The following is a 16314-nucleotide window of genomic DNA, read 5'->3' on the forward strand; positions in this document are numbered from 1 at the left end:
TTGTTGGATTACAGTCTCATTGATGTGAAGCCCACATCTTTTTTCAAATAAATAAAATGTCCCGTTTACTATATTTTCTGTTTTCTGTTTTATTGTTGTTTGGTGTATATGTCTCATTGAAAGAAAATAGAATGCTAGGATTTTTTGCCTTTTTGATAAAATATATTGTATGTCATTTGCGATAAAAAATTTTATAATGGTCAACCAAAACAGTGCAGTCCTCTACATTCAGTTGTATTGTCCATTTCTATCTCGCCTTAACGGAGTCAAAAAGCGAGACATAGGTATGCTGTTTCTGGCGTCGGCTGCAGCGGAGGCGTCAACGCTGTATTAGTTTGTGATTAGGTCTAGTTTATGGTGAACTACTAGTGGTAGGTCAATGGTATTTGGTATGCACTTGTATTAGCATTGGCACATCTCATTTCCATGGAGATTGTTTAGCCATGTACCTTCAGTCATGTTTCATTGACTTTGAATATTTGCATAACTTACATGTTAAAGTATTGCTATTTTTTTAATTTCAACATTTGCATTATCAAAATTACAAAAAGGCGAGACATATCACTGTGTTAACAGTTTATTGCCCAAATTAGTACCTTTATGCTGTCTGTCCATACCGGCTTTAACTAATAAACACATTTAATTTAAAACTATGATATTTTAAATAGAACAACTAAAGTAGTTTCTTAGTTTTGAAACAGATAAAAACAACAGTATAGTGAAAGTGCAAACACTTGCTCGAGTCAATCTGAAGTTGTGTTCATGAACATCCCAATATACATTGGACTTTTTTGATGCCTCACAACTAACTGAAAAAGTAAACCTGATGTCTCACTTATCATGACTTTTTGCAGGGGGGACAAACATGGAAAATCAAATATACTGTGGAATGCCCATGACCACAACTCTTTGAAGGGGAAACAAAAATGGAAGGTCATATATACAGAGTATGCCCATGAACACAACTTTTTGCAGGGGAGACAAAAATAGAAAGTCAAGTATAGAGTGGGTTGTCCATGAAAACAACATTATGGAATGTCCCCTGCAAAAAGTTATGTTCATGGGCATTCCACTGTATATTTAACTTTCAATTTTGTCTCCAGTGCAAAAACTCGTGATAAGTGAGGCGAGACACAGGATTTACTTTTTATACGACCGCAAAAAATTTTGCGGTCGTATATTGGTATCACGTCGTCGTCGTTCGAAAACATTTGGTTTCTGGACAATAACTTAAGTAAATGTAAATAGAAATCTATGAAATTTAAACACAAGGTTTATAACTACAAAAGGAAGGTTGGAATTGATTTTGGGGGGTTATAACAGTTTAGGAATTAGGGGCCCAAATAAGCATTTTTCTAGTTTCCAGACAATAATTTGTGGAACGGTGTCTGAAATTATACCACAAGTTTCCATACCACAAAGGGATGGTTAGGATTGGCTTTGGGGGGTTTTGGCTCAAACAGTTTAGGAATTAGGGGCATAAAAGGGGGGAAAAGCAAGAGGTGATTTTGAATCTGTTCAAAGTTTTGATTTTTCTACCCTATATACCACTTTGCCTCATATTCTTATTAAGAAAAAATTCACACACCTAATTAAATGGGCATCTAAAAAGTCGGAATGCGAATACATATGTTCAAACTCTTTTAGGTCATTTTTTAGTAGCAACAAACAAAAGAGCTATGTCAATTGGACATGCTTTGATACTATATCTGCCCTTGAATTTTTACTTGATAACATTTTTGTTCGCTTTGGAGATTCCGTATATCGTCAAGTTATTTGAATTCCAATGGGGACTAACTGTGCACCACTTATTGCGGACCTGTTTTTGTATTGTTATGAGTTACAATTTATGACTAAAATCAGCAAAGACCCATCGAAACAACATCTGGTACAAAAATTTAACAATACTTTTAGATATTTGGATGATATATTGGCTCTCAATTATGACGACTTCAGTATGTTTACTAAAGAAATTTATCCTGTTGAACTTACTGTAAATAAAGCTAATACTAACAATGACCACTGTCCTTTCCTTGATCTTGATATCTATATCATTAAAGGGAAGCTTAATACAAAAATTTATGATAAAAGAGATGATTTTTCATTTCCTATCGTTAATTATCCATTTTTAGATGGTTACGTTCCCTTGTCACCATCTTATGGTGTTTATATATCTCAACTTGTACGATTCGCTCGTGTATGTAACAACATATTAGATTTTAGCGAGAGAAATTTATGTATTACTGAAAAATTATTACACCAGGGTTTTCGATATCATAAACTAGTCAAAACATTTACTAAATTTTATCATCGGTATAAGGACATCATTCGTAAATATAACTCAACATGCAGACATCTTATACGTTCGGGTATTTCACATCCAATCTTTTATGGTAATATTCTTAACAAAGCACAAAAATGTCAGTATTCACCTCAAAAGCTAACAAAACCTTTAAACAGACTTATTAAGAAGGGATATAGTTACGATACTGTTGTAAGGTCATTAAAGATTGCATGTTTTGGCTTTAATATTGATTCACTTATAGGGTCTTTGCATCGGAATTAAACATATTTATTCTAAAACCAGTTGTTGGCATGACACGGGTTATGTTCTTCTCATATATTTTATTATGGTATAATACTAAACCCCTAACAGGAGGGATTGTGCCTGATATTCATATGATGAAGACATAATCTTTTAATTAGTTTAATTGAGGTCTGGAGCTGGCATGTCAGTAACTGCTAGTAGTCTGTTGTTATTTATGTATTATTGTCATTTTGTTTATTTTCTTTTGTTTCCTATTCTGACATTGGACTCGGACTTCTCTTAAACTGAGTTTTACTGTGCGTACTGTTGTACATTTGTTTTTCTACATTGGCTTGAGGTATAGGGGGAGGGTTGAGATCTCAAAAACATGTTTAACCTCGCCGCATTTTTGCGCCTGTCCCAAGTCAGGAGCCTCTGGCCTTTGTTAGTCTTGTATCATTTTTAATTTTAGTTTCTTGTGTATAATTTGGAGTTTAGTATGACGTCCATTATCACTGAACTAGTATACATATTTGTTTAGGGTCCAGCTGAAGGACGCCTCCGGGTGTGGGAGTTTCTCGCTGCATTGAAGACCCATTGGTGGCCTTCGGCTGTTGCATGCTCTATGGTCGGGTTGTTGTCTCTTTGACACATTCCCCATTTCCATTCTCAATTTTATTTCCTGGTTAATGGACAATTAAAAAAAAGTGCAATGTTATGTTTGGATTACCTCCCTTACACTGCTTTTAAATTATGTATAAAGAAATGTTGTATTGTCTTGAGGTGATTGGCTGTCAATTTATTTTTAGAAGTTACTATTTTGAAAAATGCTGATTAAGGAATATTAATTTTAGCCATGATTTTGTATATCATTTTCTATTTTAAGACTTTTATGATGTATTTGAATGGGTAATTATGGTTGCAAACTCCTTTGGAAATTTGAATTGAGATTATGACCATATCTTAAGGGAAAGATTTTTTTTTTGGAAAAGGGGGGGGGGGGGGGGGGGGGGGGGGTGAAAAAAAAAAGGTTGGGGACAATTTTTCTCATTTATGATTTCAGAAATTAAAAAGAAATTTCTTTCAATTTTTTTTTTTTGCAAAAAAAGGGGGGGGGGGGGGGAGGATTGGGGGTAAAAACAGTTTTTTTTGTTTTTTTTGGGGGGGGGGTAAAAACAGTTTTTTAATTTATTTTTTTTGGGGGGGGGGGGGGGGTCAATTGCACAAAAGCAAAAAAAAAAGGGGTAAATTTTTTTTTTCGGGGGGGGGGGGGGCGTTTCGCAACAGCATAGTGTATTGCACAAAAGTAAAAAATTGAATATAAATTCAAATCGTGTAACCAATTCTTAGTTCTTTGACTACAGTTATTCTGTGTCAGAAACCTATTATGTGTCAAATATTTAATTACAATCCAAATTCAGACCTGTATCAATATTGTGTCCATTTTTGCCCCAACTGTTCAGGGTTGGACCTCTGCGGTCGTATCCAGCTGCGCTCGGCGAAGCAATTTATTAGTTAGCTGTGGCAGTGTCAGTAAAAAAAGTAGGAAAAGATACCAAGGGAGCATAAAAAAACACATAGGTCAAAGAAAATTAGACCACCATGGACTAAAAATAAAAACAAAATGCAAACATCATGCACAAAACACCACACAGAAAAATAAAGAATAAGCAGTAACACCACAAAAAAAACAAAGTTGAAATCAGGTGTCCTGGATGAGTTACCAGTTCCTGCTGCACAAGTGTCACCTATCATACTTAATCCTGGCAAGTTAAGTTTGATGATAAATTCACAATTAATGGAAAGACATTTCGAAAGTTGTGTTCCTTGGTAGCTACATGATATATAAGCTTTAGTGATCAGGGAAGGTTTTCAGGATAAGATTTCCTTCTAAGTAACAATGCATGATGACTCAACCATATTTCGTATGCGGATTGGTTGCAAGGAGTATATTTCTGTCATATATAACTCGTATGTCCTTGACCTCAATTTGAAATCCATTGGTCAGGTTAATTTTTCAAATACATGTATGTCAACAATATTTGATTAATGGATCGATTGCAAGACATATGTGTTCATCTGACATGTTTCAAATGGCCTTGACCTCAAGTTCACACTTCAGTGGTCAGTTTAAAGTTTACATGATCAGGTATGTTCTTCAGTAATGAACATGAAAGGTCAACAAGACTTGGACTGTACTTTGGATTCAAAAAGTATATTCTGTCTACCATATGTAGTATGCCTTGACCTGAATTTCATCCCCCTATACAGTGTATTTAGGTGTTTTTTTAGATTAAAGTATGGTTCTCAATAACTGTATACAATAGATGAACAATATATGATATGTGGACCGGTTGCTAGTAGTGTGTGTCTATTCTTTACAATTTGGCCTTCATCTCAATTTCATGCTCCAATGATCAGGATAATTATTAGAATGAGGTTTGTTCTCTCTGATAAACAAAATAAGTTGATTTACTGTCTGGTCTTGAAATTTTGACTTGATCTATATAAGGCTGAAGTGATCAGCCGGAGTTTTCAGGCTGGGGTCTTTGTCCTAGTACCTATGCATGACATGTCAACAATATTTGCTATGTGAATTGGTTGCAAGGAGTGTAGGGAATATTTCATATGTCCTTGGCCTCAAATTTCATGCAACAGTGAAAAGTTTTCAGAATGAAGCCTGTTTCTCGGTACTTTTACATGATGTGTAAATATTATTATGTCTGTCTGACATATGTCATGACCTTGACCTAAATTTCAGGGTGAGGTCTCTTCCTCAGTAACTTGACAATGTATACAATAGGTCAACAATATGTTGTGTGTAAATTGATTGTAAGATGAATATGTACATGTATTGTTGTCTCTTTGACACAATCCCCATTTCCATTCTCAATTTTATGTGATCATAATGATATTTGGTTTTTTCTTATGATTAGGTCTGTTTCTCAGTAACAATGCATGATTCTTCAATCATATTTGATAAGTGGATTGGATTGGAGGAGCGTATGTCAGTCTGATATATTTCATATGACCTTGACATCAATTTCACGCTCAAATGGTCATGTTAAGTGTTCGTTATTTATTCCTCCTCAGTTTCTATACATTAAAGGTCTCAGTATAGGCTGCGTAAGTTAACGCAAGGGTCTATATTATTAAAATATAATTAATTGGTTAATAGTTTAGCAGGAACTATTTGAATAAACGTATTCAATTTTGTCTCTCTTATTTAATACAGTTAAATTGAACAAACACCCATTTATTCTTATTACCCAATATGAGCATATATATATATTACATTTCCTTAAGTATTAGTATTTTATATTTGTTTTTCAGGAAATGCCTTTTCAATTTTAAGATGATCGTTATATATTTTTTCCAAAAACTCAGTTGTTGACATGTCACTTCCTTTGGATGGTAACTGTTTATCTTTAAGAACACACTTTGAGTATATGTCTACTATAGCTTTTGCAAACTTTGAAGTTAATTCTTCATCCTCAACCATATGAGCTCTCACGGTTCTGGGTATTTCTAATTGAAATGAAGGAATACCCAGACACACAGATTGAGTTGTCATGGTATATAAATCTCCTCCCCAGTCTCCACATAACAGGGGGTCCACATTTATTGCATATTTCATACCTCTTTTCTCGTATGCAGGGTCCTGGAACACTTGTGTAAAAGCAGAATGCGTTTCCTCTTTGAACATATCCACAAACTTTGTGCTATGCCAACGAGTTTCCATTGCACGAAACCCAGCGTCTACATCCATATTACTTTTCCTATCTTTTTTCCCGTGAATATCAATATGAAATATTGGCATATTGTTTTCTTTGCCGTAAATTTTGAATTGTTCCAATGCTTCATGCCAAGGAGACTGGATAAACTGTTTTTCGGTCAAATAATTCGGATCTAAATTCCTAAAATCTGCCGGCATTCCTACTTTCCTATCCCATATAATAAAACTTGCAGGATAGCCTGTATATTTGCTGATATGAATTGCTAATTTTAGAACAATTTCAGTAACATAGATTTCTCTATAATGTATACGGCGCCTTCGACCGTCCGTTCCACCTCTCCAGATTTTCAAACCATGAGGTGCACTAAGTAAAATTGGACCATTAAGTCTGAACATGCAAGAATTATTCCCTGTTATTAGTTTTGGCAGTGTAGGCTGGACAAATGTTCGTTCAGTGCAACGACTGCTTGCCGATTTCTGTTTACAAGCTTGACGAGATGTGCTATTTGCTGAATCTGGATTTCCGTTTATTTCGATATTTTTCAATTTTTTTGTGCTATTGTGGTGTTTGTGAAGTATATTTCTAGAATCGATATTTTGTAAATTGATGTTTGAAGTTAAGTTTTCTCTTCTATCGTACTTTGCAGAATAGCGATCTGATGAGCTTCCGGTGTACCGAGAAGAACACGTTGCTCTGGAAAGGGCAGAAGTTTGTCTGAGTATATTTTCAGATAAATGTGGAGATGTTGGCAGAAGAGTTTTCTTTTTGCTGCTTAAAATTATCCTATTAAGAGCTTGCCGCATTTCTTTCTGTATCTTTGATTTGGTGAACGACTTGATAACAATATAATCAAAACAATTTTCGTCTGTTAATCCTGTTTTAGGAGAACCTTTTCCTATCGTATCTCTTGACCGACATCTTTCCGCATGAGTTAAAATTTTGTTGATGATACTTTCTGAAGTATTTTGTCTGTTTTCGATTCTTAATTTTTCTAGTGGTGTAGTCACTGAATTTTTATCTTTTGATGTTGTTTTAATGTCAGTTTTACCGACATAAGATGTTAAATTTCCTTGAAGTTTTGGAAATGTTACTCCCGGATAACTTGAAACCCTTGCGACATGCGGACTTTCAAAAAGAATAGGACCCTTTGTTTGATATGAAGTAGAATGGCCGAAGGTATATTCCGTGACTTTAGTTCCAGGTACGGTATTCGGTAGATGAAACTGCTTTCGTTTACACGAGAGAGGCCTTCCAGAATGATAATCTGTTCGGATCTGCGATAGACTTCGGGGGCCTAACCAGGTGTTGGCGTTACTGATGGATGGCCTCTCCCCCATTGTCGTCATACAACATTGAATCTAGTTGTTGCAGTCACCATTTGTTATGGTTTGAACTGAAAAAAAATATTTAAAATTATTCAAGTTGATTGAAACTATTAGTGTTGCTATTAATGAGCAAATATCATATTTTACAATATGGGAATAGCTGTCTGCTATAACTTTATTATTCCCAGATTGTTATACAGAGTTCAAACAAATATATAGAAGCAATCAATTGTAAAATGGCTTCTTGTTACCTGAAAATCAAACGTGTATAAATTTCTCAAAATATTTTAAAACAAAAACAAAAAACAGTAGTTCTCGAAGCCAGGCTTAATTGAAACCTAGTGATTATTTGTCAATTTGCTATGATGCAGTTCTTGTAGGATAAATTCCGATAATTTCGAATTCTTACAGGGAAAAACTGCTAACATTAACTAAACGTGTTAAACAAGTTGCTTTATTTATTTTGCAGAAACTGTAGTAGTATCAATTGTATGCAAAAATGTCAGGTAAACAATAAGGCTAACCTGGGCCTCTAAGGACCTATAATTTGAATTAACCATAACTTGATAATTAAATCTATAGTATATGTTAGATTTCGTCTCTAATTTGTTGTCGTTTTCCTGCATATGTGTGATTGCATGCATATAGATGAAGTAGCACAACCAACATCTGAAAACGAAGTCATCTCAAACTGGTACTATTGGTCGTCATGACATTGCAGAAAGGTGTGAGCTATTGCTCCATGTCAATCTAATTAAAATATATATCTCTGATTTCGTTATGCTCATATGACGCAAGTTACGATAGATCTATATTTTGATTAGATTGGCTCCGTGTTGAAGGCTCAGCTTATTTTGAGATGAAGAACAGTAATAAAAGTGTTGTTCCTTTGCTTTTGTCTAGGACAAATATATATGTATTACTGTAATAGTTCTAGCTTTTGACAAGTGCGTTTAGGAATATTGAGTCGTGAATAAATACACCACATTCCTTCTTTTCTACAATTAAGTTTCAAAACATGCAGTGAATTCATTCAAGAATTAGATATTGAAAGGTTACACACGGCTGTCATTCGGTATATCGAGAAAAATTATCGTGAAAGAATAAGTAACGGTGGTAAAGTATTGCAACTGGACCGTGAAAGGTCTGGTATAGGATCGTGAAGGGAATCTTATCGAGAAGTCACATGCAATGTCAGCAAATAATCTAATTTAATCAATTATGCCAAAATGCCATACAGACATAATTGGTTAACGTGGCCATATCTGGGATCAAGCAGCCAAAACTGTGAAAACATACATCACAACTTAATTTAACGTTCAAGCGCACTCACAATTATATCAAACAAACCACCAGAAAAGTTTTTGTAGTTGATATAATACAGTCAGTGTAGTAAAGCATAATTACAGAGCTCCTTAAGTGTTATGTAAATATAAATATTTTCGTCTGCCGGAGATTTAATCTGGTGAGCACCAGTTTGAAAAATCGTGCACACGACTTTGAAACTCGTTCGCACGACTTTCAAACTAGTGCGCACGACTTTCAAATTTGAAATCATCTCGCTTGTCATACACTCTGGTATTGAGATGACCGCTGTAGTTAAATTCGGGGTATATGTCTAAAAATGAGGCAGAGGAAGCTGTATATGTGGTGCCTGTGTAAGACATAATAGTGTCCTGTGAAAAAGTGTCCACCTGGACAGTTTTTCATAGAATTTTGGTATTTAATAATGTCCATTGCCATGAAATATTGTCCCTCAAGTGGACAGATTTTTACTGCAAAAGTTATGAAATAGTGTCCACCCACAGGACAAGTTTTCATAGTAGTTGCTATTAAATTGTGTCCCCAAGGGAAGTAATACAAAGGTCATTAAAAAGTTTTATTATACTTGAAATTTTAATAAAATCAGAACGATTGAGTAGAAATTGATTTATATAAACAAACAAATAATGGTTGGATGTGAATATAGAGATATTTAAGTTCTAAGAAATACCCAGCTAATGCTAATGACAATGAAAGAAGAACAATAAGAAGGAAGTGTATAAAGTATAAAATCAAATGCGAAGAACTTTACTATATTTATTATGAGAACAAGTGGACAGAATTTTACAGCAAAAGTTATGAAATATAGTCCACCTACAGGACTAGTTTTCGTAGTAATTGTTATCAAATTGTGTCCTCCAAGGAAAATAATATTGAACAGCATCTGTTACTTGTTTGAATTTAAATCATTATACATGTATATATATATATATATACATGTATATATATATATGTATATATATATATATATATTAAAAAATAAGAAGATAAGGATGGTATGAGTGCCAATGAGACAACTCTCTGTCAAAGTAACAATGTATTAAAAGTTAGCAATTATAGGTTAAAATACGTCCAGTAATAACAGGGAAATGGATATCATTTAATACTTTAATCCTAATAAAAAAATGTCCTGGCGGACATAATGTCCTGTGAAACTTGAAAGGTCCACCTGGATAGAATTATAGTATTAAATATTGTCCATGTTCATGGACACTTTTTCATACCTGAGGACATATTTGCATAGGAAATTGTGTCTGGGACACATTTAAATAAGTAAATATTGTCCATGGACAGTATTTACTATGAACCGGTGGACATTATTTCATTGGGGACATTATTGAATCCTACACCTGTAGTCACTAATTCATGACAATTAATGGGACCCAATCAGAAAAGTTTGTATTGTTAATGGAAAGAACATCTTTAATACACATGTATGTAAAATTAAATGATATAGCTTCTTTGATCTAACCCTTACGAAAAAGAAAACGTACACATTAAGATATTTTCAGGTGAAGACCACCAGACCCCTTTGTGGATGCATTACGCATTTTATATACAAAGATATTTACTTTTCGACAATTTACGCTACTGGGGGTATTATTATCTTGAATGCCTAGTTACATGTATCATTGCCTCTTAATGAAAACAGGTCTAAATATGGGTATCTATATATATTTCACCAAAAAAAATAAAGTAGAATTACACTTAATTGCATTCACGATCCGATACCAGATCTTTCACGATCCGATCGCAATGCTTGACCACCGTTAAGTATTCTTTCACGATCAGTTTTCTCGATATACTGAATGACACCCGTGTTACAGAGGAAAAGTAGTATGACATGCCTTGGTATCGAAATTATTATTGGATCACGTTTTATAGCATAGCTTAAACCCTACGCTTAATAACTAAGATTAAACCACTAAATTGTTTGATGTTTTAAAGGTGAAACTCTTCCCTAATACACTTTGCTTCAATTTATTGGTTTAAACTGAGGTACATTTCCATATGTACATTAAATTTCTTTTTTATGACTTACGTTACTTAGTCAATTTACATATCAGCAAACTTTGAAAGGTGTAAATATGAGTTAAAAAAGAAAATATTTGTTCTCAAATATTGTTTTAACTTTGTATTCTGTCACCTGATCGTGTTAAATGTCAATTTAAAATGCCTAAATTCAAGATGTCTGAACTAGTTATGTCTACTGTAGGGAAATACAAAAAAATTGTGTCACTCTAAATTTTTTTGTCATATCTAACTTATAACAGCAGTGTCCGACGAATGTTAAGAGAATTCGGTGTTATCGCACCCATGTTATACTTTTGTTTTGAGCTTAGACTGTTCTGAGTTAAAGGAACATGTGTCGTTATGGGTCGATAGAGAATCCTGAACATTTTATATGGTGACTAAAAGCTTAAATTTACAAAGTTTTTCTGAATACACATGATATACAGCATTAATTTTACTTTTCTACCAGTCGATTTGTTGATATATAAAACATACAAGAATAGAACGTGTATACGAGTATACGCATTTTCATCCATTGGGAAGTAAATCATGCTGCGAAGAAAAGTACGCGATATTCATTTTCGATGAAATAATGATAATTATTTGTTGAAGGGCCTTACCTTTTTTGTCCGTGCTACTATTTCATGATCTTTTCATACAAATGAATAAAAAGAAAGGATAATTTATCAATTGTTCCGTTCCATTTTAATAGTAGCAGTTAGTCCTAAGTTTCAACCATATCTAATCACGTTCATTACTCTTGTTCAGACGGTGTATAATAATTTTAAGTTATATTGTTGGGACAAGTTTATTAAGTGTAACTAATAAGAAGAAACAATGACACACTCGGTTTCATAAATTAAAAAAAATTGTAACAATGAAATACATTAGTTATTATGTATGTGACAAAAAGTTTTCTTTTATGACAAGTTTCACGGGTATGTAATATTGTTTGATCGTTGGGGCAGAAAATCGCCTTTCAGACGATTTCAAGGCTTCTGACCTTTCAAAATTACATGACAGAATTAGTTTATTAAAAGTTAAAGAAGTGATTTAAATGAAAGTAAATTGTTTAGCAATTTAGGACCAGGGGAAAAATGTCTTGGCTTTTGTATATAAATTGGCTTTTCTATGACATCAATTTTCAATTTTGCAAAATTATTTGAGGTTTTTATCTTAAAACGTAAGTCTGAGTATTCAAAAATAAAAAAAAAAAGAATATATTATTTCTTAATATATGACAGGAATAATCATGTTTTGTCCAAAAAGAATGGAAATTGTTGGACTTTGACAAAATACTGTACAAACCGTGACAAATCATGGTTTTTAAGAAATAGAAAATCATCGTACATCAATTGAATAATACTGTGAGTGGTAGTAGGAACAAGGCATTTTAGGATAAGATAAACTTAATTTTACAATTTCCTATACTTCTTTTATAATTTCCTTCATAACGTAGACTTAAGCATATCGAAATGAAATTCTGAATGTTTTTGGAATACAAGAGACACGAATAATTGACAATGACTATAATTTTCACGATTAAATTTGTAAATTCAAAAGATGTAGTATTTAAAAGTAATGTGTTTTTGATAGTCTTTGTTAAGTTTATTCACAACTGTGTTAAACGCAGGCGATTTGGAACTTAACATGTTGTTTCAGAGCCAATAAAGTCTTGTCTATTTTCTATTTTCTATTATTGAAGACCGTATGTTGACCTTGTACTGTCTTTTAATTTCCTTATCATTGGGTTTCGTTGAAGTTTCCTTCACATCATTTTTTATTCATCATATTATAAAAAGTAATACTTTACTTTTTCCAGTCGCTCATAAGACTTCAGTCACACTTTACACTTTGAAATTATTTTAAGTCAGACTGGCGACAATTTTTAGGGTTGCAAACGTAAATCTAACAAACCTAACAAGCGGTCTATAAGTGACATATAGAGAAAACTAGATTTACGATACCGAATTATTTGTTACATTCAACGATCATGTTTTATTAGTACCTAATTTTTTCCAGTGATGGTTAAGACTGAAATCACATTTTCTCTTCTTCCTTAAACCAAGGATGTACACTTATACTTCCTTGCTTAAACTATTAGAACCTTATCATTTTTTTATCAAATATAAAAGCTAGCGGCTAGTTTGTCTTGAAATTGTGTCCTATACTTTTTCACCAAATCTTTATCGATTGAAAACATATCTGCTTTAATAGCTGATGTAAGAACTGTTTTTCAAGGTCAAATACAGTATGTAGCATCAAGTAAGTAGTGATGGGTGTCCTTCAAATGTCCCTTGCTTCTTGCTAGTCCAATAGCAACCATATTTTGGGTTTTGCATTGATATTTCATTTAAATCTCCTCTTTCAAAGCTACAAGAAAGTTTTTTCCAATATCTCTTAAATTGTCCTCATTAAAACGTTCCTTTTTCATCTATTTTTTTTTATTTAAACAAGACTAGTATAATCTCGTTTCTCGTAGATTTTTATCGATGAAGTTTGGCATTGTCCGTTGAAATATTAAAATCTTTAGATTAGAATGGTTGCTATTGTCGTTAAAATTGAGAATGGAAATGGGGAATGTGTCAAAGAGACAACAACCCGACCATAGAGTAGACAACAGCCGAATGGGTCTTCAATGCAGCGAAAACTCCCGCACCCGGAGACGTCCTTCAGCTGGCCCCTAAACAAATATGTATACTAGTTCAGTGATAATGGACGTCATACTAAACTCCAAATTATACACAAGAAACTAAAATAAAAAATGATACAAGAATAACAAAGGCCAGAGGCTCCTGACTTGGAACAGGCGCAAAAATGCGGCGGGGTTAAACATGTTTTTTGAGACCTCAACCCTCCCCCTATACCTCTAGCCAATGTAGAAAAAACAAACGTACAACAGTGCGCACAGTAAAACTCAGTTTAAGAGAAGTTCGAGTCCGATGTCAGAATAGGAAACAAAAGAAAATAAACAATATGACAATAATACATAAATAACAACAGACTATTAGCAGTTACTGACATGCCAGCTCCAGACCTCAATTAAACTGATTGAAAGATTATGTCTTCATCATATGAATATCAGGCACAATCCCTCCTGTTAGGGGTTTAGTATTATACCATCATAAAATATATGAGAAGAACATAACCCGTGTCATGCCAACAACTGGTTTAAGAATAAATATGTTTAATTCCGATGCAAAGACCCTATAAGTGAATCAATATTAAAACCAAAATATGCAGACCACAGGTTCACATATCTTTTGATAGTGAACTATTTCAAAGGTCCATGTCCATGTTTCAGTAATCAAAGAACTTCAGTCCAGATATGAGATCTTATAAATGGAGCCCAGAGTCTGACAAAATTTAAAACGGGATGATTTGTCGAATTTTCATGCACATGGATTCTTGTTTTGTATGTGTAGTGTTTTCTTTTCCAATGATTCTGTTATCTTTTATGACTAATTTATTTAAAAAAAAATGTTTTCTTTGTCGTTAAAGTGGTATGATTTTGTAAGCTACCATTCTCTGCACATGTTAACACGATATGCATTGTACGTGTTTCTGTGCCGAACAACCAAACTGTTGGGAAGTATTTAAGTAATTGTCTTTTGGTATGTTTGCCTCTTTATGTAAACACAATAGTACATATATACATAATGTATTACATTTTGTAATTTAAACATACTACATGATAAAAAGGCAATAACTTAGATGAAATATAGGAAACATTAAACGAATGTTCGGTCTCTTTGGTCATTAAATGATTTAAAAGGTCGAGTCTATAATTAGTTTACAATCTTTTAAATGTTTGATTGATTTAAATACATATACAAATATATAGTTGATATGAAATGAATTCTTTGCTATAGATTTCAAATATTTTTACATAATTGAAATGAAGGTTATTTGTACTCACATCTATGATTGTTATGAAATAACGTTAATCACTTAAATCCACATCAGTACTATTCTACAGCCTTTCTGTCGCTTAGCACTATACTCTCATTTAAAGACTTTGAAATTGGAACCTGTTCCGCTTGACTCTGTTTTGACTACACAGGTGTAAAATATCACTCAATCTTTAAAACAATTTTCATTTCTGCGGTTAACTAAAGTATTAACATATTTTACTTTGCAGTGGCCAATATCACAGACTCATTATTTTTCATGAAGAAAAAAACCCAACATTTCGAAACATTTGGTTAAAACAATTGCCTGTTCTTGTGGGAGCAATCTCAAGTGGCCGTGTACTTTTATTGTTCGTATAATAAGAGAGAGGCGTTATACAAAGTTTAATTTATTGTATGTTGCTTTGATAAAATGAAGTCTGACATTTGGCATGATGCCGATTTGGTTAAAAATCATGAACTGAATCCATATCATGTAATCAAGCTTGTTATTATGACCTATATTGCATGCTCCATTAAAAATGCTCGCCATCATGATGAATCCGAGGTGTCACGAATGTCCTTGGATATCACCTGATGAGTGAATGGCGTTTTGGCCTTTGTTGTTCTGTCTTCAAACAATATACTAATCCATACAAAAAGCTATACTAAGGTCCCTTTAAATAAGTAATATTCTTTTCGTTTTATTGTCTCGGCTGCGACGAAAGTCGCGAAAAGCGAGATATAGGTGTTGTTTTTCCGGCGGCGTTGTCGTTTGCGACGGCGGAGGATGCGTCAACAATTGTTAAGTTTTCTGCTTAAGTTAGTTTGTTAGGAACTACTTGATCAATGACATTTTGTATAAATTTGCATTACTATCAGTACATATCAGTTTGCCGGCGACTATTTCGAGTACCTGCCCCTAGGTAAAGGTCCAGCGACTTCCAATTAATAAACAATTTTCAATGTTAAGTTTTCTGCTTTAAGTTATTTTGATAGGAACTACTTGTGATATATAGATTGATGATATTTTCTATAAAGTTGCATTACTATCAGTACATATAGTTGACGACTATTTTGAGGTCCTGCGACTCTTTTCACAAAAAATCTTAAGAGTAAAAATACTCGTAAGTCATACACATTTCAGTATAACTTACGATCAATTTTAATCGTAAGATTTTTTTGTGAAAAGAGTTGCTGTTTCTTAGGGCATGGTCCAGCGACTTTCAATTAAAAAGCAATTTTCAATGTTAAGTTTTCTGCTAAAGATAGTTTGATAGGAACTACTTGTGATAGATCAATGATATTTTCTATAAAGTTTCATTACTATCAGTACATATCAGTTTGACGACTATTTCGAGTCCCTGTCCCTAGGTCAAGGTCCAGCGACTTTCAATTAATAAACGATTTTCAATGTTAAGTTTTCTACTTTAAGTTATTTTGATAGGAACTATTTGTGATAGATTAATGATATTTTCTATAAAGTTGCATTACTATCA

The 16314-nt window shown here is 33.4% G+C and overlaps 1 protein-coding gene across 2 annotated transcripts; it reads right to left on the bottom strand.

Moving 5' to 3' along the window:
* Positions 1-5767: 5767 nt before the first annotated feature.
* Positions 5768-14995, bottom strand: LOC127708976 (uncharacterized). Of its 2 annotated transcripts, none has more exons than XM_052214233.1 (2): positions 14845-14995; positions 5768-7657 (listed from the first exon to the last, which is right to left on the bottom strand). In XM_052214233.1, the coding sequence occupies exon 2, from the start codon at positions 7608-7610 to the stop codon at positions 5844-5846; it is 1767 nt and encodes a 588-aa protein (XP_052070193.1). In that variant the 5' UTR covers positions 7611-7657; positions 14845-14995; the 3' UTR covers positions 5768-5843. The 2 variants fall into 2 exon arrangements, with proteins under 2 accessions (XP_052070193.1, XP_052070184.1); XM_052214224.1 differs by lacking the exon at positions 14845-14995 and adding an exon at positions 11546-11722.
* Between the last annotated feature and the right edge of the window lie 1319 nt (positions 14996-16314).

The sequence above is a fragment of the Mytilus californianus genome, unplaced genomic scaffold (genome assembly GCF_021869535.1).
Source record: "Mytilus californianus isolate M0D057914Y unplaced genomic scaffold, xbMytCali1.0.p SCAF_1, whole genome shotgun sequence".
NCBI classification, from domain to species: Eukaryota; Metazoa; Mollusca; class Bivalvia; order Mytilida; family Mytilidae; genus Mytilus; species Mytilus californianus.

Bases quoted from the DNA above. Each gene is read 5' to 3' on its own strand.
- LOC127708976 (XM_052214233.1), bottom strand. From the start codon at position 7,610: ATGACGACAATGGGGGAGAGGCCATCCATCAGTAACGCCAACACCTGG.